This window comes from Chelmon rostratus, chromosome 10, assembly GCF_017976325.1.
Source record: "Chelmon rostratus isolate fCheRos1 chromosome 10, fCheRos1.pri, whole genome shotgun sequence".
Lineage (NCBI taxonomy): Eukaryota > Metazoa > Chordata > Actinopteri > Chaetodontiformes > Chaetodontidae > Chelmon > Chelmon rostratus.
The window spans coordinates 10,310,237-10,330,471 of record NC_055667.1 but is presented as its reverse complement, the minus strand read 5'-3'; the positions used below and the strand labels follow the sequence as shown (position 1 = coordinate 10,330,471).

General features: G+C 41.2%; 1 protein-coding gene across 3 annotated transcripts; it reads right to left on the bottom strand.

The window, feature by feature from the left end:
- Positions 1–6,091: 6,091 nt before the first annotated feature.
- On the bottom strand, positions 6,092–20,105 carry klhl17 (kelch-like family member 17). 3 transcript variants are annotated; one of them, XM_041946221.1, is made up of 12 exons: positions 19,928–20,105; positions 17,167–17,431; positions 16,438–16,559; positions 16,091–16,312; positions 13,186–13,302; positions 12,819–13,050; positions 12,221–12,365; positions 11,848–12,015; positions 11,583–11,671; positions 11,353–11,426; positions 11,040–11,221; positions 6,092–9,282 (listed from the first exon to the last, which is right to left on the bottom strand). In XM_041946221.1, the coding sequence occupies exons 2-12, from the start codon at positions 17,378–17,380 to the stop codon at positions 9,054–9,056; spliced, it is 1,794 nt and encodes a 597-aa protein (XP_041802155.1). In that variant the 5' UTR covers positions 17,381–17,431; positions 19,928–20,105; the 3' UTR covers positions 6,092–9,053. The 3 variants fall into 3 exon arrangements, with proteins under 3 accessions (XP_041802155.1, XP_041802154.1, XP_041802156.1); XM_041946220.1 differs by lacking the exon at positions 19,928–20,105 and adding an exon at positions 19,179–19,313; XM_041946222.1 differs by lacking the exon at positions 19,928–20,105 and adding an exon at positions 19,179–19,313 and having other exon boundaries at positions 12,837–13,050.
- Positions 20,106–20,235: the final 130 nt, after the last annotated feature.

The following is a 20,235-nucleotide window of genomic DNA, read 5'->3' as shown; positions in this document are numbered from 1 at the left end:
TCATAAGGCAAGAGGTGTATGCAAACATCCATCTCATGTTTGCATGTGAGGAGTTTGTTCCTATCCACCACCTATGAAGTGAAAGTAATTTTAACAAAAATCAGCTTCTCTTCCTCTGTGTTTACGTTTTCTTCTCACGGGATGTACAGTAGAATGGAATAAGGCATTTGTTTTGTTAATACAGCCAACATTGCATAAAGTTAAGATAATCCTCCAACAAAACCAAAATAGCCTTTTTTACTTTCCCATTCAAAAAGTTTAGGAACTAAGTTAATAATAACTGGTTTTAGGTTGTAACACTCTCTAACTCACACTAGAAAATGTAATTTTCCGAGGCGGGTCTCCTTAAGTGCACAGTGGTCTTATCAATCAAACTTAGGAGTCAAACACTCGTGATCATCATGTGTGAGCTCAATAATTAGGTCATTGTCTGTGGTGATCTGCTGCACTGCGGTCTTTAAATGAAACATGCTGCTCGCTGTCAGGTAAAGCCAACCTGTTTAGCCGGATTGTTCAAACAGATGCACCTGAGGCAGCAACAGTCGTCAGCTTGTTAAAAGGAACTATAACGTCGTTGTCACCGTCCAGCCTTTCAGAGACTGTATTATTGTTCTCTAAAACCCTGTTTGATGGGCTCATGGCGAGTAATTTAATCAACAAGGATGACTGATTGAACTAATTAAGACAGATAAAGTAGGCTATGGATTTTTTATCTTGATTCCATTTCACTGACTTATTGTCTGCTGCTCATGTGATTGGCACTTAATGCCATTTGTTGTTCAGAAATACTGGAGAAAGCATCGTGGGAAACACATGACCTCCAACAGGTAGAGGCATGATAGATCTAAGGCATGGCCACCAAAAACAAACCGCAACAGATAAAATCTATCCTAATTTATCACAACCTGGCTTGTTTTAAATTTCGCAACTTTTTATTTTTTTTGTAAATTATCCTGTGCTAACTGAATGTCATGATCATGAAGCCAATGTTAAAATTAAAATCAAACTGATTATTTGGACAAGCCGTGGTAACAGGTTAATTGTTAGCTAATTAACAAGAATACTGACAACTTCTTTTATTGTATTGCTTCTTCACATTTTCATTTCAAATACGTATGAAGTTGGGCAGCAGTTGCTAAGCCACATTCCCTCAATAACAGCAAAGATGATAATAACAAGGCAACAACAGGGTGAGACGTAAGACATGAGTAAACTATTAGGGAACAATATTAACTAATTGTTTTTGAAATATTTTTTCAAGGCTTAAAGAAATTTGTGATAGTGAGATTGAGAAGGTACAAACATTCTGTTGCAGCATGTATAAATGAGTACAGCGTAGTGAGCTTTGTTCATAAGTTCAGTATCTTTTTCTATAAGTTTATATTTTTCTTTATTTTCTTCTATTTTTTTTATTTAAATCAATTGCAAGCAATCTGATGTCTTCATTGTGTAATTCAGCTAACTGTGATTTTTTGTAATACGGACAATGATGTGTTTCTATTCATGTGAAAGCACCTCTGTAGGCTGGTTGTAGATCCTCATGGAAAAGTATGAAGTAGACAGCACATGCAGCCAGCATGATGACTCACCTCTCTGTCCCAGTATTCCTAAAAAATGAGGAAGGCAACCATCAGGAAATCGAGGAGGGAATTTTTGATGTGAGGTAAATCCAGTTTCAGTGAGGACGAGGAGTTTCACATGAGGTGCAGCATCCAGACCTTCCCCAGATTACAATTACCAGGGAAGATGCAAGGCTTTCCCAAGAGTTCCAAGGTTAAATTTCACTATGACGCTACAGTACATCTGACACATATGAATAATTTTTTCACCCATGCTAGCTGTGAAAAGAGTGACATAGACATATCTCAACAAATATTGAATGGGTTCACCTGGATTTTGGCATAGCTATTTAAAGTCCCCAGTGGATGAATCTTATCTTGTCTTTTGGTAACTTGACAACACCGTTGACTGTTTTTGTTACTGCTGGCTGTAGAGCAGTTTGCCCCACAGGGACAATAAAGACTCCTTGAACCTTGAACCTTGATCACTTCAGCTCAGGAAACCTATAACACTAATGACTGAATTACAGTTACCCATCAATGTAAATTTAGAGGTGCTAAACATGAGCATTGTTAAACACATTAACATGCTAAATGTTAGCATGTTCCACTATATGTACACAAGCATAGTATGTAACTATAGATTAGCTATGTTAACATACTAAGATGTAAAAAGCAGTTTTAGTTAGCTATATGCTAACATTTAGCATATTAACATAACCGCTTGCTTGTTAACATACTAATTGTTAGCATGGTAAAGTAACTGTTCGCTTGTTAACAAACCGAGTGTTTTGTTTGTTAATTTTAGCATGTTAACAAAACTTCTTGCTTGCTAACATACTGAGTGTTAGCATGTTAACATACCTGCCTGCTTGCTAGCATACTAAGTGCTAGCATCCTAACAGGTTTTTTGCTTGTTAAACGTAGCATGTTAACATGCTAACAGAGCTTAAGCTTGACAAGCTGATGGTGTGATTCATGTAGGGTCATGTTTACTGTGTTTGCTTTGTAAGTTAAATATTTTTAAGAGCTCTAAGGTAAAAAAGTTGTTAGTTTCACTGATTTTTTCAAAAGTTTATTTGTTATCGTCTAACATTTTAAAGATAATAATAAATAAATAAATACTATTAATAGACTTCAGGCTAGACTTTGGTCTTATAGCAGTAAATATGCCCTGTTGTTAGGTAAGTCCCTTTTTGAGAAGGTATGGATTGCTATCACAGATCTCATTCTTTCAGTTTTGTGTCACATTGTTCAAAGGGAAGGGGAAATACCAAGTGCTTTGCCAAAACCAACACTATATCTAGAAAGACAAACAGCCCATTCATTTTTTCCCACTCCATTTCATACGGTGGTGCTCACGATTCCTGAATGAGCTGTTTCCTAACAATGGCCCACATAGTGACTTTATTATTTAGCAGTTTCAGTTTTCCAGTCTGTGCCCACCATTGTAATGTATGTCTCATTTAACCCCTTTTGCTTAAATCAGATCATATACAATATACTGGTGTAAATTATACTTGATCTGGGGTTAAAGTTTAAACCACATATTTCATTTTATTAGATGAGTCACATCTGTTCAGGAGAAGAAATCTATTACATTTTCATAATGTCATTCCCTCCATGTGTGGTGGGTTGAACTTTGGCTCTCTCCGAGAAGTCACTCGCTTGTGTTTATCCAGACTCAGCGGGTGAGAGCAGCGGTGCTAAAGTCACGCCTCAGGCCACTAAAACGGAGTCTGGATATGAGGCCCCCAACATCAGGTGTCCAACAGAGAATCTGACGTGCCAAAGTTCTCACACAGGACGACTGTAAAGGAATCTTAATTGGACCCTTGCCCTCCTTTGAAGGCAAGATCAGTCAAAGTCAGATCAATTTCTGAATTCAGTAGATCCTAGTTTTTGTCATGCACTTCAAGTTTTTTAAGATTATAGTAAATTAGTGAATGACCATATTTTTTAATATAATTTGTTTGACCCAATACAATCCACACTGTACATAATTAAAGGGAATACGAGGAATATGTATATGAAAAGAATGTATACTGTAAATATATGTGATACTAGTGAGTACAACTACTGATAAAACCAACATGATTGTATACTGGGGGCAGTTTTGTGGGGACTGGGGGTCAGAGGTGTTGATTCTAATCAGTGCTCATTTCTGAGACTAGTTTGCTGTGTTGTTGTCACATATAGAAGCTAAAGCGTTTTTCAGTTGGTGCTGTTTAGGATGTACTTAAACACTGTTTGATTTTAACAAACAGAGCAGCTTTCTCGTGTTTCCATCAATGACAGCATGTCATGATTATCTTCTTAGACTTTTACTGAGCCACATTTCAGAATTTTGCTGTGTTTGCGACTCAAACAGGAAGTTAATCTCTAGCCCCCAAAACAGACAAAATGTAGCTTTTATCTTTCATTTTAGGGTTAGGGTTAGTACCACTTTTGGTGTTTGCACACTCGTTTATCTATTTTAGATTCTGATTCTAATTTGTCCCTCTGTAAGTCACCTTACATTATCTTAAAAATATTATTGTCAAACCTGTTTCAAAGCTGACACACACTTTTGTCCACCCACTGTGGGCCAGTTATTAAGCACACCTCCTGTTCTTGTGTTTTTTTCAGCATTAATACTGTCCACATTATTTCTGCTCTGAACACATTTAAACTGTACAGCCATAAATAGTTTTGATGGAGTTGATTTTCCATTTCAGGTCCAGTCTTATCTTAAGTAGCTGGTAAAAAAATGTATGGCCTCTCATAGTAGGTGTAGTGGACATCAGTGCTCTCAGAGTGACTGCATCTCCATGGCCTGATAAGGGCTGTGCAGCGGCTGACACCGGGGCAAAAGGAGGGGCTCCAGTGGCAGAAATGCTGGGAGGATGGACTGAAGGAACTGACACTCATCCTAACCCCCATCCAGATCAGCTGCAGCAGCTCCGTCAGAGTGAACACATTCATCCAGACAGGTTGTAAAGTCATTAGCATCTTCATAGCAGCGGAGGCATGTGGAGAAAACATACGCATGCACACGTTAAAGTGATACTCCACATGCAATCAATGATTTCTTCCTGTAAGCCTTGATAGGCGTGTACAGTCATTCTCACGGCTAAATACAACACTTCTTTATTGCACTACAAGCCCTCCTGGAAGCTCCAGACTCCAGCTTTGCATTTAGCAGTATGTTAGGGATCCAGAATTGAGAGAATAACAGTGAAGAAGTGGATCATGTCTTTTTAAGGTGATTTGGGTGGAATATTACTTTAAAATGAAGGTTGGGAAGCTTGCTTTAAAAATGTACAGTTCCTTGTACAATCTCCAGAGTGTCACCCAAACTCGCCAGTATATTCTCATTGCTTTTAGTCATTTTTACATTACTTTGCCATGTTGATACAACTGAGATAAAGGTTAAGATGTAAAAATGTAGTCACATTTTAACAAATATATATTTTTTGCTGACAGTTTGATAAAAAGATCAATACCACTCATATCTGTCTGTTAAATAAAAGGTTACAACTAGCAACCGGTTAGCTTTGCTTAGTGAGACATGGTGAGTTTTAGAGTTGCTTTTGGGTGGATTTTGTTATCTTCAGACAGGCTAACAGTTTCCTATGACTTCCACTGTTTTTTGCTAATGCTAAGCTAATTGGCAGTTGGCTGTCGCTTCATATTTATCCTACAGACATGAGAGTGGTGTCAATCTCTTCATCTATCTATTAGCAAGAAAACATATAAGCATATCTCCCAAAATGTCACAAGATTCCTTTAGAGATCTAAAAATGTGAGGTTTGCAAATAAATTTTATTCTCTGTCACATTTTATTTCAAACATCGAACAACACTGACACTGTGGTAAATTAGTTTCTGTCCTCAACTTTTCACAAGTATGTGCAAACATGATACATGTTTTTGCAGTCTAAAGCTACAAGTATTGCAAAGCCCCAAACACACGTGCACCAATTTGTCCTCCCATGTTTCCTTAGAATATACAGTTAAACCAGCTCTAAGTGTATTTGTAGTGTTTTTCTCTCCTATTCGTGGCGGTCTGTGTTTTGCAGCGTGTTTATTTGGTCTGTGGTTGTATGTGTTTTGGGAAAGTGGGAGTTCATAGGTTTGAGTGTGTGCGGGGGCAGTCACAGGTGTGAATGCCATGTGACTGAGGTCAAGAAGGGTAAAGTGAGAGTGTTCAGCTGTCTGCTCAGATCACTATGAAAGAGGAGTATGCTGGAAAGATATCAAGCAACTCTGAGTGTATAGCAACACACAACAGCCTAGCAACAAAAAGTGTTAGCAACACAACGTAAAGTCTCTGTGTGTGTTTATATGTGTTTTCACTGGGCACTGAGCTGCTTCTCTTATCCACAGTGACATATAGTGAGTGCAGTGAGACTTTCTTGTAGATGCAGGGACAAAAGCTGCTGTCTCTTAGCTTGCAGGATGTATTTTAGATTGTCCCACCCAGTGTGTGCAGTCTGTGTTCAAACTCGTCAGGACAGTTATCACATCTGAAAACATCTTTATTTCCTTCTGTTTTGTTTTTTTTTTACAGTGTATTGCTCCATTTCGCAATAGTGCAAAATTCAATATTTTAAAGTTCCTCATAAATAACAAACATATCATAAATAAACAATAATCACCACACTGAACACAAACTTAAAAAAAACTACAGTCACATTGAAATTGCACATATGGATATAAGATAAGCTATCTTTCTATTTACAGTTTGTTCAGCGGAATGAAGGCCAAAGTCTTAGGTGGTTTTGTGTGCCTTTCTCTTGAAATCTTAACAACATCTCCATAAGACCATCACAGCCCCTATTATACTGGGTCCGCTCTAACAAATGAAAAGTAAATAGATAAGTTGATAAACAGAACCGGATTAACAAAATCCTTAAAAAAAAAAGGAAAGAAAGGCAACTTCTCAGAAGTTTGGAATGGTATCACTGCACTACACATGAACTGAACTGAACCTGGGTATTAACTGAGTCAAAAAGACTCAAAGTGATCCATTTATGTTAGGCAATGCAAGTGCAGTGGTGACGTTCTGTAACCAGTATATTTGTGGTTAATCATACAGTTTCTAGTTTAACTTTGCTGCAATAGAGTTGGATCCATTTCAACAATGAGGTAATATAACAAGACACCACACTTGATGGAGTGTGGAAGGGAGTATGACAGCACCAAGTGTCAACAGCATTACTCATTAGTGTCAAGTGTTGGCTGACTGTAGGTAAAGTCCTTGCTTACTTTGTACTTGCTGCTTTATTGTCATTTTAAACTGTCATGTCTCCAAGGACTGTACCTACTGCCATAGCCATTTAAAATTCATTAAGAAGCAGGAATAAAGACACTATAGGGTCCTTTCATCAACTGGTTAGTTGCTTTGTCAGAAACTAAAGGACTTTTGCACAAATGTAGCGGACGGAAGGTACAGATTCACGTGAGATCATGTTTGTGGCAGTGAAGAAACACGAAGAAATGCAAATCAAACGCTGCATATCAAAATGCAACAATCAGTCCTCTTAACCGGGAGAAACTCCAAATGCACACAAACTGATCAGCTGCCTCTCTCACACTCAGACATTCTCTTTGTCATTTTCATTGACGATATGCACGTCATACACCGAAAGGCATAGGTCAGGTCTGTTTCCTTCTCTAAGCATTTTTAAAACAATATATTAGAATTTATACATTTTTATAAATACATATGGTTCAACATAATTACTCTTTGTTTTTATATATAAAAAAAGGATCAAACTCATATACAGTTCTGAGGGCCTAACGTTTGTGTCTTGTTGGCATCCATGCTCTCTTGTCGTGTGGGAAGGGTTTATAACATTGCCTGTTACTGCCACCTAGTGTGGCATAGCAGCACTACAACATTTTATCCTCCGGTTGGGAGTCGATGCCAATGTGTAAACATGCATGGTATAACCAGTCAAAAGCTACATTCCAAAAGTAAAATCATTCAGTTTCTCTTTTTTTTTGTACATTATTGCAAAAAATCCTGACATCAAAAGAAAACTCTTGCAGAGGACAACAACATCAAACCAAAAACATTTACATCACACATGACAGAATTAAGTGCCCACGACGTTTCACATTAAGTGTGTCAAACACTGTGAGAGTGGTGGGGAAAAAAGTGGAGCTCGAGGAGAGGTCGTTAATGTCAACACATCTTTATCCGGGAACATCTTTGTACTCTTGAGGAGAGTGGGAGCTGGTATCTGTATGGTGGAGCTGTACAGTGGAGTTTCAGGCATCCAGATCAGACACAGTGCACTCCAGAACTGATGGCAAACTTGGTATAGAGCGACCAGATTGGTTTGGCCATACAATTAAAAATCTTTCAGGAATCCTCTGATGTTGTGAAAAACGAATATAGTTAAGTGTGGCACATGTCTCTCGAGGGTACTGAAATCTAGCATCCTTTATCAACAACTAATGCAAAGAATATTCTAAAGATTTTTTATTGTAATGATTAATATAACAATTTACACCAATACATTTCAAAAACTTGTCATTAATATTTCAGTATTTTTTTAATCTTCTAATCACCATCATCTAATTTGCACGTCACTGCTGAGTTATGATATTAATAATAATAAACCCCATTTGTCAGATGCCTGATGCTAGAAATATAATACTAGACCAAATGGATTGCTGTGACAACCCTTTCTCTGAACTGGAGAATTCGTATATTTACCTAAGCACTTGACTTAAAAATTGAAAAGCTTATGACAGAGTGATGATATATATGAGTGTGTGGCACTGAAAGGATTTATAGACTGTAAGAACAGTCTCTAGCATTACTTTAAACCATTTTCTCACTCATACATGCTTGTTAAAGTAAACAGAGAATATACGAATAACTACGTTAGATGACGCATTGTGTAATGTTACGTTACCATAACAGTACATAATGGTGGAGAAATTACTTTTAATATGGGGGCCAATGATGAAACATTTAGAAAATCAATTTGATCAAATGACGTGTTGAAAATCCAATGCATCATGCTTAGATGTGTACACGGGACAGTGCTTGCAGTCACAGCCGTCTTGAAAAGGGGATCCCTGGCATTGGAATTGCTCATCCAAACTACTTCACACTCAACACTGCACTTCCTTGGGTCATCAGCAATACACCCAAGTGTGAAGTTGATTGGATGAACAGTTGTAGAGGCAGATTGACAGACGGACAGAGATTGCTTCCTTTATAGTTAGAGGACTTACATTATGTTGCACAGTTTTTTTAAACCATTGGTTGGCCGATCTTTACCAAGAGTGCTACTAATTCTGGAGGGCACTGTCTATTAACTTAGCCAGGAGCCTTATTCACACCATCCCTCTGTCTTCTACCCCTCCATTCATTTACCTGTCCACTCCCGTCCTCTTCCTCCTCCCCGTCTCAAACCGAGCAATTGCGTCTCTTCCCAGAGCCGGTCTGGGCTGTAGCAGCAGAGGCTGAGGTCAGCCAAGCGGTGACCCCGTGTCAAAGGCTGGTGGAGGAAACCGAGAGGGTGGGCGAGGAGGGCGGTGGGAAGTTCAGCAGCTCCAGCACAGCCACGCCAACACTGCTGCGCCGCGTGAACATGCAGGAGGCTGCGACCCATTTGTTGCTGCGGGGGTTGTACTTCTCGATGGAGTTGAGGCTGGAGCTGCCGTCGTTACCTCCCACTGCATACAACCATCCATCCATAGCCACGAGGTCATGGGTGCTCCTGGGGGGAGAAAAAAAAATCAAATACAGTATTTAACTTCCACATGTATTGTACATCCATATCTTTTTAAATTCCATATTAGGATTCATTTTTATCACTTATCACTAGCATTACATTCACAACATGCAAGCCCACTGCATGAGTGTGAGATGTACATGGCTTACAGATGCCACATTAACTGATATATTTTTATTTTAAAAAAGAATGAAGCTTCATTATTATCGCAATAACTAAAAACTGTTGAGGACAGCATGAAGTGCCGCTTATACTTCAGTTAATTGTTACTCATAGAGTGGACCAGTGGAACAGTTAATGTTTGTTAGCTGAGACAATAAATGGATCCTTTTCCACCATCAACAACATGGTTGAATGTTTATTTTTTTAAAAGCTCCGGTCATTTTTATGATACACTGAAAGTATTTTGGCTAAAACAATTATTCTACAGTATTTTCACATTGGCACATGTGTAAAATGGTTTAGAAGAGGGATAGATTAGTGATGAATATAGTGAGATGTGTTGGACTGTATAAATGGAGCCTCTCAGCAACTGGATAAGAAAAGCACTCAAAGCTATACAGCTGATTAACACATGGGTTATTCATGGGGCTGCACAGTCAACTGTGTCAGGTTTCCCTGCTCCTACAGTATACTGACTCACACACAAGAAAGTGCGTGTGTGTGTGTGTGTGTGTGTGTGTGTGTGTGTGTGTGTGTGTGTCTAGGGGCCTGGGGAACAAGCGAATCTGCTGGTGCGTCCTCAAATCCAAGACAGCTACATCTGTAAATCTCCCTCACTGATTCTGATCTTGTATCAATACAATGCTGGGAGTGTGTGCATGCACGCCTGCTTCGATAATCACACCCGCAAGGAAAGTTATATCTTTTAAGATATAAGAAGAGCCGACTGTTGTGGAAAATAGGTCACTTGATGTTCATGCTGTAAGACGCTTTGGGCAGTAAGGAAGACATCCAAATGCCCCAAATCCCTCGTCTTGAAGAGTAAAGATTTTCCACAGAGCAAAATAATTGCAGCAGTGTTGCCCCTTTGACAAGCTCAATACAGACAGTACCACAGTTTTGTTCTTTCGCTTTTCAAGGGAGATTCTATCTTCTATTAAGGTTAAGGCAAAACTGGGATTTTGTCTGTGGGTACCACAGTATTTCTCAAATACTGTATGTACCAGCCGAGTTCACCCCCTTTCCCCTAAGGTGCAATGTGTTTGTTATGAAGCACCGAAAGAAGAATAAAAGCTGCACAGGCCTTAACAGAAACGTAGAGTGTGTTTGAAGCCAATGCATTTCACCATTTCATTACTGTGAGCTGAACCTGTGCAGATGGAATAGTAGAACCGGGTCATCCTGATGGCTCAGTTGGCTAAGGTGTGTCTCATTTCATTAAATTCCCTGGATTTATCCCAGGCCCTTTGTCATATGTCATCTCCTCTCCCATCTTTTCTCTCTCCCGCTCTCAACTTTTCAGTATCACATGAGCAAATGCAACAAACAAAAAACTAGTAGTGAAACAGATCTAAGATGTGTAAAAATATGTTTTGTTTTGAGCTGTAAAGCAAAATTAGATATAAAAGATATTTGATGTTTTACCTCATCAACTTCAGTGATTTTTGTAAACATATGCTTATTGTGGGCCCTAAACATGTTCAATCGCAAAGGACTTCATTCAGTTTTTATTTATGTTACACAGCATCCCAACTCCTTTGGAATGGGGGTTGTTTTATGACTTGTGGGTGCACACTAACCTGCGTATGTTCATGGGGGCCACTCCCTCCCACGTGTTGGTCTTGGGGTTGAACCGCTCCACAGAATTCAGGCAGCTGGTGCCGTCATTGCCTCCTGCGACGTACAGCATGCCATCCAGCACGGCCACCCCGGCACTGCTGCGTCGACTCAGCATGTTGGCAATGGCTGTCCATGTGTTGCTCTGGTAAAACAAGAGACTGAGCATTGGTCACATGTTCATATATTCATTCGTAGTGTTTGATCCTGACTCCACATTCGGTTCCTCCTGGCAACAGACAGTTGCTTTGATGATAAATTTAACATACAGTTTACCTGGGGGTCATACTTCTCCACTGTTGCGAGATGGGAGGAGCTGTCGTAACCTCCCACTGCATACAAGTTGCCATCTGGAGGGGAAAAGGGAATAAACACTAAAACACTAAAAATGTAAATATTAGCAATCCGAATACTAAGTTGGTGACTCCCTCTTCATTTCAGAGATTAAAATGTAGCCAGTGAAACATAAACATAAAGAGAGCAGGATGTTTGGGGCAAGTTCCTACCCAGAGTTGCTACTCGAACATATCTCCTACGGGTGCTCATAGCAGCAATCGAGGTCCATGTACTGGTCAGAGGGTCGTATCGCTCTGCACTGAAAGAGGAGACACTGACTAATACAATGACACAGCAAGGCTGCACCGATGGGATAAAAATCTTTAAGACTTGGCCTAGAAAACAGAATCAAGACAAACCAAAAAGCTGCAAGAAGATACAACAACATTGCAAATTTAGCTGCAAATTGTCACCAATATTATAGTCTGTGTGTACCTATTGAGGCAGGAAGCTCCATCATAGCCTCCAGCAGCATACAGCAGGCCATGCAGGACAGCTACACCCAAACAGCTCCGCCGTGTTCCCATGGAAACCTCAGGCTGCCATGAGTTAGTGATGGGGTCGTAGGACTCCACGGTTGCGAGGTCTGAGGTGCCGTCATACCTGAGGAGATGTGGATATAAATGAATGAGGAAAGGCTTTTTGATGTTTAAAGTTAAGTCCAGCAGGCGTGTTGCATTGAGCTTATCAGGAGCACAATGATGAAGCCATTAGTTTTTGCATAACTCGGGACCATATTACATGCAAGTCATCTACTTCTTCTGCCCACTTTGGGTCAAAGGTCAACACTGCGGGTCTCACCACTCACCCCCCAACAGCATAAAGTCTGTTCCCAATGGCTGCCACCCCCACCCGTGCCCGCCGAGTGGACATGGACGCCACCATGTGCCAGCGATCTGTCCTGGTGTCGTACGCCTCGCAGTCTCCGTGAATAGCAAACAGGCTGCCACCACCTGCAGACACACGCAAACAAAATAAATAATGGTGAAAAAAATGCTTTGATGTCAAGCAATAACTTGCGAAAAAATATAATATTATACAGAAAATAGTGATTTTGGCCAATGCAAAGTTTTTGCCTTAAGATTAAACAATAACCTGCACTTGTATTTATCTGGGTTATTGTAAAATTTTGAAGCAATCTACAGCAACAAAACATTGTGAACTAAATTACATTTCACAATATTTTAACAATATACCTCAATCTGAATACTGTGGCAGTATTTCAGGTGTTAACTTACGTTAATGTAGAACTTGAAAATAAAAAATCCCAGTCAGTGTCACGTCTCATAGAATTGTATCAATATTTTTTATCTTCCAGCAGTTAAAACGTATGTTTGCACACTTCATGAGTGACGTGAGAAGCTTAAGTTAATTGATGTGTGGTCTAAGTGTACCCTAGTGGGTACCTTCAGGGGCACACTGACCAACGGCGAAGAGCACAGGGCTGGCGCCCTCACAGCGTCGCGGCCGCGTTCGACTGTTGCTGAGAACTCCCCTCTGCTCAGGCATCAGGTGATACTTGAGAGCCTCGATCAGCAGGTCCTTGCACTCCGAGTGGTGACGCACCAGCAGTTCTGTATCCACGTTGCTCATCAGAAAGTCTCGCCTCAGCAGCGGCAGCCGCACACACTTCATCAGCTATCGGGTGGAGAGGGATGGCGGGTGGTGAGTTGGGGTCAGGGGAAAGGGAATGAAATGTGAGTATACGGAGCGTAGTGGAACTTAAGAATATTGTGTTTTGAGAAATCCTCTCAGGCGAGGTGAGACTCTTACCCACGGTACATGTTGCCTACGCCCATCTATATCATGTTTCACCCAGCTCAACACGGCCCGGTACACTTCCTCTTCAGATGGCACGTTGAGATTGTCACTGGAGATCAAATCCAGGACCTAAATGAAGAAGACACATTTTATAAAATCACTTTCTTTCTGAACATCAGAAAAGCACAGAGGCATTTACTTTCGATAAAACGGAAACCGTGACAGAGAAAGCTTCCTGACCAAACATGTCAACACACAAGAAGTAAATTGCGTTGTCCACAGACAGTACTAGTTCCTGCATGTTGTACCTGACTTTATCTGCATTTCAGGCACCATTTTAACTTTGATCATTAACACATAAATGCTTGTGTGTTATATCATCTGTATGTGTGTAGTGGGGCTGAGTTCTATTTAAGTTACCAATATATGTGTGTGTGTGTGTGTGTCTGTGGCACAAGTGCTGCAGTCTGTCTGAGTGGCTGGCTGGCACCGTTCCCAGATCAACCCAAAGCTGGCAGGTCTGGGTGGGGCCAGAGCAGCCAGCTGCTGCCTTGCTGGCCTGATCAGGGCAACAGTTAGCAGCCTCCCAGGAACAGCCGAGCCTCCACTAATCCACCATCACACAGAGAAATACTGCTGCTTCTGCCCCACCCTGCAGTCTTCCTTACCACTGCATGCACATGCTGCATCACATTAACTTAAACAAATATTTGTGTGTGTGTGTGTGTGTGTGTGTGTGTGTGTGTGTGTGTGTGAGACCAGAAAACTGGTTTTATGAGTCCATTAACTGTATCCTTGTAGTATAGAGCTGGAATTATGGTCCTATCAATAAAAAGGGGTGTCCTTATACACTACACACAGTCATTGCTATGCTACATCAGCGAGGCATCACCAAAGCAGACTAGTCACAACACTGCCATGCCTTGCCACCTCCTTCACAGAACATGGGACGAAATATGGAGCATATATTACAGCTCTGTGAGCTCAGAGTCCCTTAGAGCAGCCAGTACATAAATCCAGATCTGGTGCAGATTTATGACAGACACAGAGCAGCTGCAGACAGAATGGGGCAGTGAGCCAAAGGAAGCAGAGAGACAGAAGAATAGAAACAAAGAAAAGAAAATGGTCTATTTTTAATCTCTCTTCATGCAGCTTAACTTCCACTGTTTTAATGGATGGTGCCCACACACTCCTATTGCAGATTCAGTCTCTGGGCTTTGAAGGCCACAGACAGAGCAAAGCTTTTACTCTCATGGGCACAATCTCTTCAATGCTGTGGGGATTGTTCCTTAGAGAAGCAAGGAGATAATGGGAAAATGATGCTGGCAGCTGTTTGTTCCATGTTTTCCCCGTCACCTGGCAAGGCTCAACGGGCATTTGTTTGAAACAAACACCAATTCACATCAAACAGATTCAGTTTTCCTACTGAGACTCCAACACAAACCCCCCTTATACCTAACTGGAGGAACACATCACCTGCTGGACTTTTAGTCTGATATTGTGAGGCTGATTTTTTTTTCATTTCATGAGTTCATAAGCTTTACATTTTAACATTATATTTACGGGTAATTTCTCTATTTTTTTAGCATTCAGAAATATTCACAAAAGTGGGAAGTTACAGGTATCTGTGAAAAAAATTGTGTCTTGGTGCTCATGGTTAAATCTTAGGCCTGTTAAACTCCTGTAATGGTAAACATGATTTCCTTAACACCAGACTTAAATAAATCAGTTTTGGAGTGACACAGGTCCCAGTCCTGTGTGTTGAATTTGGGTGGTGGGAGCTCCCTTTTGTTTAAATCTGGAGAGGGAGAGAGATTGTGCCTCCATTGTTTCTTTAACTTTTATTTAACCAAGGTAGTCTCTTTGAGAACAATGTCCATTTTTAGTAACGCCCTTGCGCAACACACATTCACACCTATGCAAAGGCTTCTGGTGCAACCACAGTCTGATCTGTGGTTGCACAGAGTCTGGGATTCAGATGCCTAATACTGAATTAGCAAACCTAAATCAAACCTAAAATCTCCCAAAACCTAGACTGAATCTGGTAACAGTAAAATACTGGAACCAAAAAAGAAACCTTCCTTAATACCTCAGACTGAGAAGTAAGCAGTGTTGTTAGTTCTATAAGCAGTACTGTGGCTGTGAAACTGTCACTAGCTTTGCCTAATTACTACTTCCGGGACAGGAACCACAGCACTGCCACTGCTGTGCCCAGCAGATGAATAAGTGATAGTTTTGGCCAAGTTGACGTGCCAGATGAAGTAGTCCATGGCAGCACATTGGGATGATAAAACCACAAGAGACAGTGATTGATGTAGCTAGATGAGAAAAAGGAGAGGTCCTCCTTGTGAATGTTAAAAATTCAACACTGTGGCCGATTCCCTTTAGTCACCTCTGTGATGAAAAACATGGTGATGCTGTGATACGCAGGAACTAAAATAAAACATTCTTAGTATTACTGTATGTTCATCTTTGTTTTCTTTGGCATATTTCTAAGCAACTAGATGAATTATTCAAGTTGAGCCACTGAAGTGTAGTAACCAGCAAGTTGTTAACCCAAAAATCATCAATTTTCTGTCATGAATTCGTAATGAATGACATTTTAAACTAATATGACTTTCACTAGTGGTCACAAAGTAAACTGAGACTAGCCTTGATCTGGAAATGTTTTTGTCTACAGGTCAGTGGCTTTTACATTGGAGAAAAAAAATTCCCCCTGGTTACTGGCTACAACAATGCTGCTAAATCTCACGGAAAGTAAATCCCCATATGAATCACAGGAAGCAATTTCCAGTTGACATATTTACCAACAATTGTTTATTTCCCACCATGAATACGCAACCGCTGAAAGTGCTCTCTTTAAGAAGCACCAGCTGACAGAAGACACAGCAAGAGACTGAAAAAGCATGACCGCTACCTGTTTCAGTGGCAGCAGCATGAACTCTTCTGTCTTGGACACCTCCACAAAGTGCTGCAGGACATACTTGTGTGCTGACTTGAGCAGGTCGCTGCAGGAGTGTGTGTCAGCGAATCCTCGGATACCCAGGCAGTTGGAGGGGTCCAGCTGGCTGAGGAGGAACTTACAGCAGGCGTCCCGCACCCCGTTGAGCTGCAGCAGGCTGGCTGCTGGGAGCAGCGTCTAGGCAGAGTGCAATTTCAGGTGGAAAAAAAAATGTTAGATCAACTTGTTCTTCATGAGATGAATAGGGATAAGATAAAAAAGTCTCGTTTGACCGTCATGTCTAAAAATCTGAAATCTTCTACCTGAACGTTGCCTTCCCCAACCACAATCTCTGCTGTGTAGGCGTACTGGACCAGCTGTTCCAAAGCCTGAGGGTCAATGTCGTGTAGGGTCACATGGGTCTGCCGACTCTCCGACATCTCATCTGCATGACCACACAGAACGAGCACAGTAATGTTTCTATTTTATATTTTTATGCTCACATATGTTTACAGCACTGCTGCCAAATGTCAGCATAGTTCATTTGTGACTGTGAATTTAATCAGTTGTGGGTGGAGGTTTTTGAAATTCTTGAATCCATACACTCTTGCCTAACATGGATGTTCCTGTACAACGCTGTGTCAGGAGGTTCAACATCAACAATCAAAAGTTTCATCTCTTTGCAGTGAGAAGAAACTTCAAACACATATCTCTCAGGGAGGTGTGATTTTGCTGTTTGGATGATCATGAAAGATCAGCAGATTCGGTTAACATGGGCTGATTAGAGAAAGCCTGGCAGCTAAGTCTCAAAGCCAGACACCCGGCTGTCTGGAGACACGTTGTACCCTCACAAAGGTCTAGTGTCGGGAGAAAATTTGAGACTCACAGACCTCATTTGACCACCTGTGCCCCAGACAGGAAGAGGGGGAAGGAAGCGATGATGCTGAAAGGATGAGGTGCTGTCCACTGCACACGAGTTGTTGTGTCATCAAGCTCTAAGCAACGGAAAAACAGGAGGCGTGCATATGAATAGAGTCGTGGACTGAACTTACTGGTAAACATAGCGTGGAAGTAGGGGCTGCAGGATGCCAGCACCACTTTGTGCGCCTTGATTTCTTTGTTGGAGACATGGAGCACAATGTCACACAGCAAGCCGCGCTGTCGCATCCTGTTCATGGACACGAAGGAGTCGTGGTAGTGCCGCTTCGAATTGTGCGAGATGCTGTGGCCGTCGCGGTTGAGCAGCTGCATGCCCCCTTCCATCATGGTGCCTGATGTGGCGGTCGCGGGCTCTTGCCTGGGCCGCACTTTGGGCAACTGAAACATGCAGGAAAACATTTTCGTGTCAATCGCTACCAATGTCATTAATTTATAAAAATGTCTTGTCATCAGAAAAAAAAATCTACCTGCATGGGCTTCTTTTATTTATTAAAGATGCAGGTGTTATGACAGGTGTCTTGAACAATCATTGTACCTATTGTTACTGTTATAGTACTCATCCTGACAGCTATGACAGCAAGCCTACCAGCATGACAGACATCTCAGTACAATTAAGAAGTGTAGGTGGTTGGCTGGCCTGGTTATTTGACATTCAGTGTCAAGACTGATTAAACTGCATTATGACATAAGGAAGAAGATGGTCATTGTTCCTTAAACTGGAATCAAATCAGTGCAGGCTTCTTATCTATTGGACTGTCTTGGTTTATATAATTGCAATGACTGCTGACTAGCAAGTTTAATTGCACCAGAATTAGCTGTGAAACCCCCCACCTCACCCCAGCTGCAGCCTCGGGTAGGCAGGGTGGGAGGAGAGAAGGATGTAGCCTGAGTTAGCCTTTTCCTTTGTGCTCTCATCCGCCCTGCTCTCGGATGGAGAACACACTTCGGACTGTTGCATAACCATTGTTACTCACGCGGCATCTTCGAAGTTGTTGTCTGATGAACATTTAGGATGCACTGAAGCAAACGGCCATCACAGGCATTAAACAGACTTAATAAAATATTTTCTCTCAAATAAACTGAATTTGATGCTGCGATACCTTACAAGGGTAGAGAAACAGGCATACAAGCAGAAGCTTACCTGCTGAGAGTGTAAAGAAAGGTATGCTGAACTCCTCAGATGTGCAGCTTCCTTTATACACCCTTAACCGGGTAAATAAGTATAATTACCATTTCATATCACACAGCCTGCTACTTGAGTGAGCGTGTCTTGCAAATCTTGCCTTTTAATGATACTTTACTTTTCATTTTTCATTTTAAATTCATTATTTATGATAAATGTAAAGAGATATTTTTCTGACAATACAACAAGCTAATTAAGACAAACAAGCAGCCACCACAGCCTCATAGTGGAAGATTATTTATCAGTTTGATCTCGAAGAAATGAAATTTCAAGGCTAAAAAACAACAACATGTGATATGATATCATAAAGTTAACTTTCACCTGTCTCTCCAGTCAAATAGACCGTTCACTGAGTATCAGTGCCTCGTAATTATTTTGTTTGTCTGTGCAGAGGCACTCTTTCAACTAAATAGTCTGCACTGTCCTACTGAGGACCATCTCAAATGTCAACACAGCTGCCTGGCGACTAGCTTTGGGTCCCATTTTCCAAAACACAATAGACCACAAAAACACCAACCATGTTTCTCTGTGAGGGAACAATCTGCTCTCGTGCCCAAGGGAATAACATGAGGCAATGATGCAAATTGAAACATGGGTACAAAAGAGTCTGAAGCAGAAGTGAAAAACACAATTGTCACATTTAATGTTGACAGAGTAAAGCACTTGTCCTCTCCATCCCAGGCTTGTCTCTTGAAATCTTCTCTTGCCTCTCTGGCTCAAAACCTTGGCTGGTATCCACACTCCTTGATAAACATGTACAATCTGGTTAGACGCACAAATGTTGCACTGAGCTCGCTTTTGGACAGGAGGATGTTTCTATCCATATGTCAGCCTCCTAATGTGACATGAAGAAACCCCAACCCCCACTCCATCTATTTTGAATAACAGCAGCTATCAGCTGCAGCAGCAGCAAGAGAAAGAATGAATGTGTAATTTCTTTACCGGTGGTTGTGTTGCGGTTATCCTTGTACACAGTGTCTTCCTCGACGTGACGGGTGATAAATCAGCAGCTGTCGCAGTCAGATTTGTTCAAAATTGGTACCCGTGTCTCGCTATCTGTCCATATTCTGACTCAACCATACGAAATATGAAGAAAGCCTCTGTTTTGTGCTGTATGCGGTTGACGTCAATGCAAAAAAACTGCATGAAAGCTAACATCGGTCTGTTAAGGTGGAACTGGAACTGTCGGAAGTGAAAGTAGCAACGCTGCACATGATGTTGAAAATGATGTCGTGGGGCGGCACAGGGACACGTGAAACACATAGGAAGTTATTTCTCAATCGCAAATGTCAAACGTTTACAATAGATGCTCGTTTATTATTTAACGTCCGCAAACGACCTTACGCGCGCCCCCTTTTGTCTGGTCTGAGTCCGGAAGTGCGTTCGATAAATTAATATGGGTAGCGCGAAAGGCGGGGTTTTAGTCAGAAGCGACATGATTGGTCAGAATTCGAACCATCCCCCACCGCGGTTAGCCTGGACAACAAAATCAAACACACAGCGAACTCCTCACAAACTCAGTGTTCAGTGCAAAACAGACCCTAATATTCTAATGGTGGAAACCACTGCTTTATAATTCCGTTGTAAGCACAATCCAAACGTCACAGCTGTTTGCGACACAATTTATTGTCCATGTATGGCGATTATCTAACGTTAGCTTTGCCTGCAGAAGAGTTGGAACCAGTACTCACCGCCAGCCGTCGTCGGTGTCGATATGACAGCAATGATTTCTTCCTGTTTGTTAGCTTGCCCAGCTTTGTGGCAGTTTAACGTAACGGACTACAAATTAAAACGGAAAATTCTCCCACTGCGGTCCTACAGCTGTCTGTGTCTCGTGAGTGCAATTGTTCATTTAATTTAAACCTCATGTGTGGCATCAAAACACTGCTTGTTCTCGTACGAACAGCGTCGGCAGTGTAATTTAGAGGTTGTCTTGCTCGCCTACTGTTTTTTTATTCGGAATGGATTGACTGCAAATAATGTGTATTCTTGAAATTTA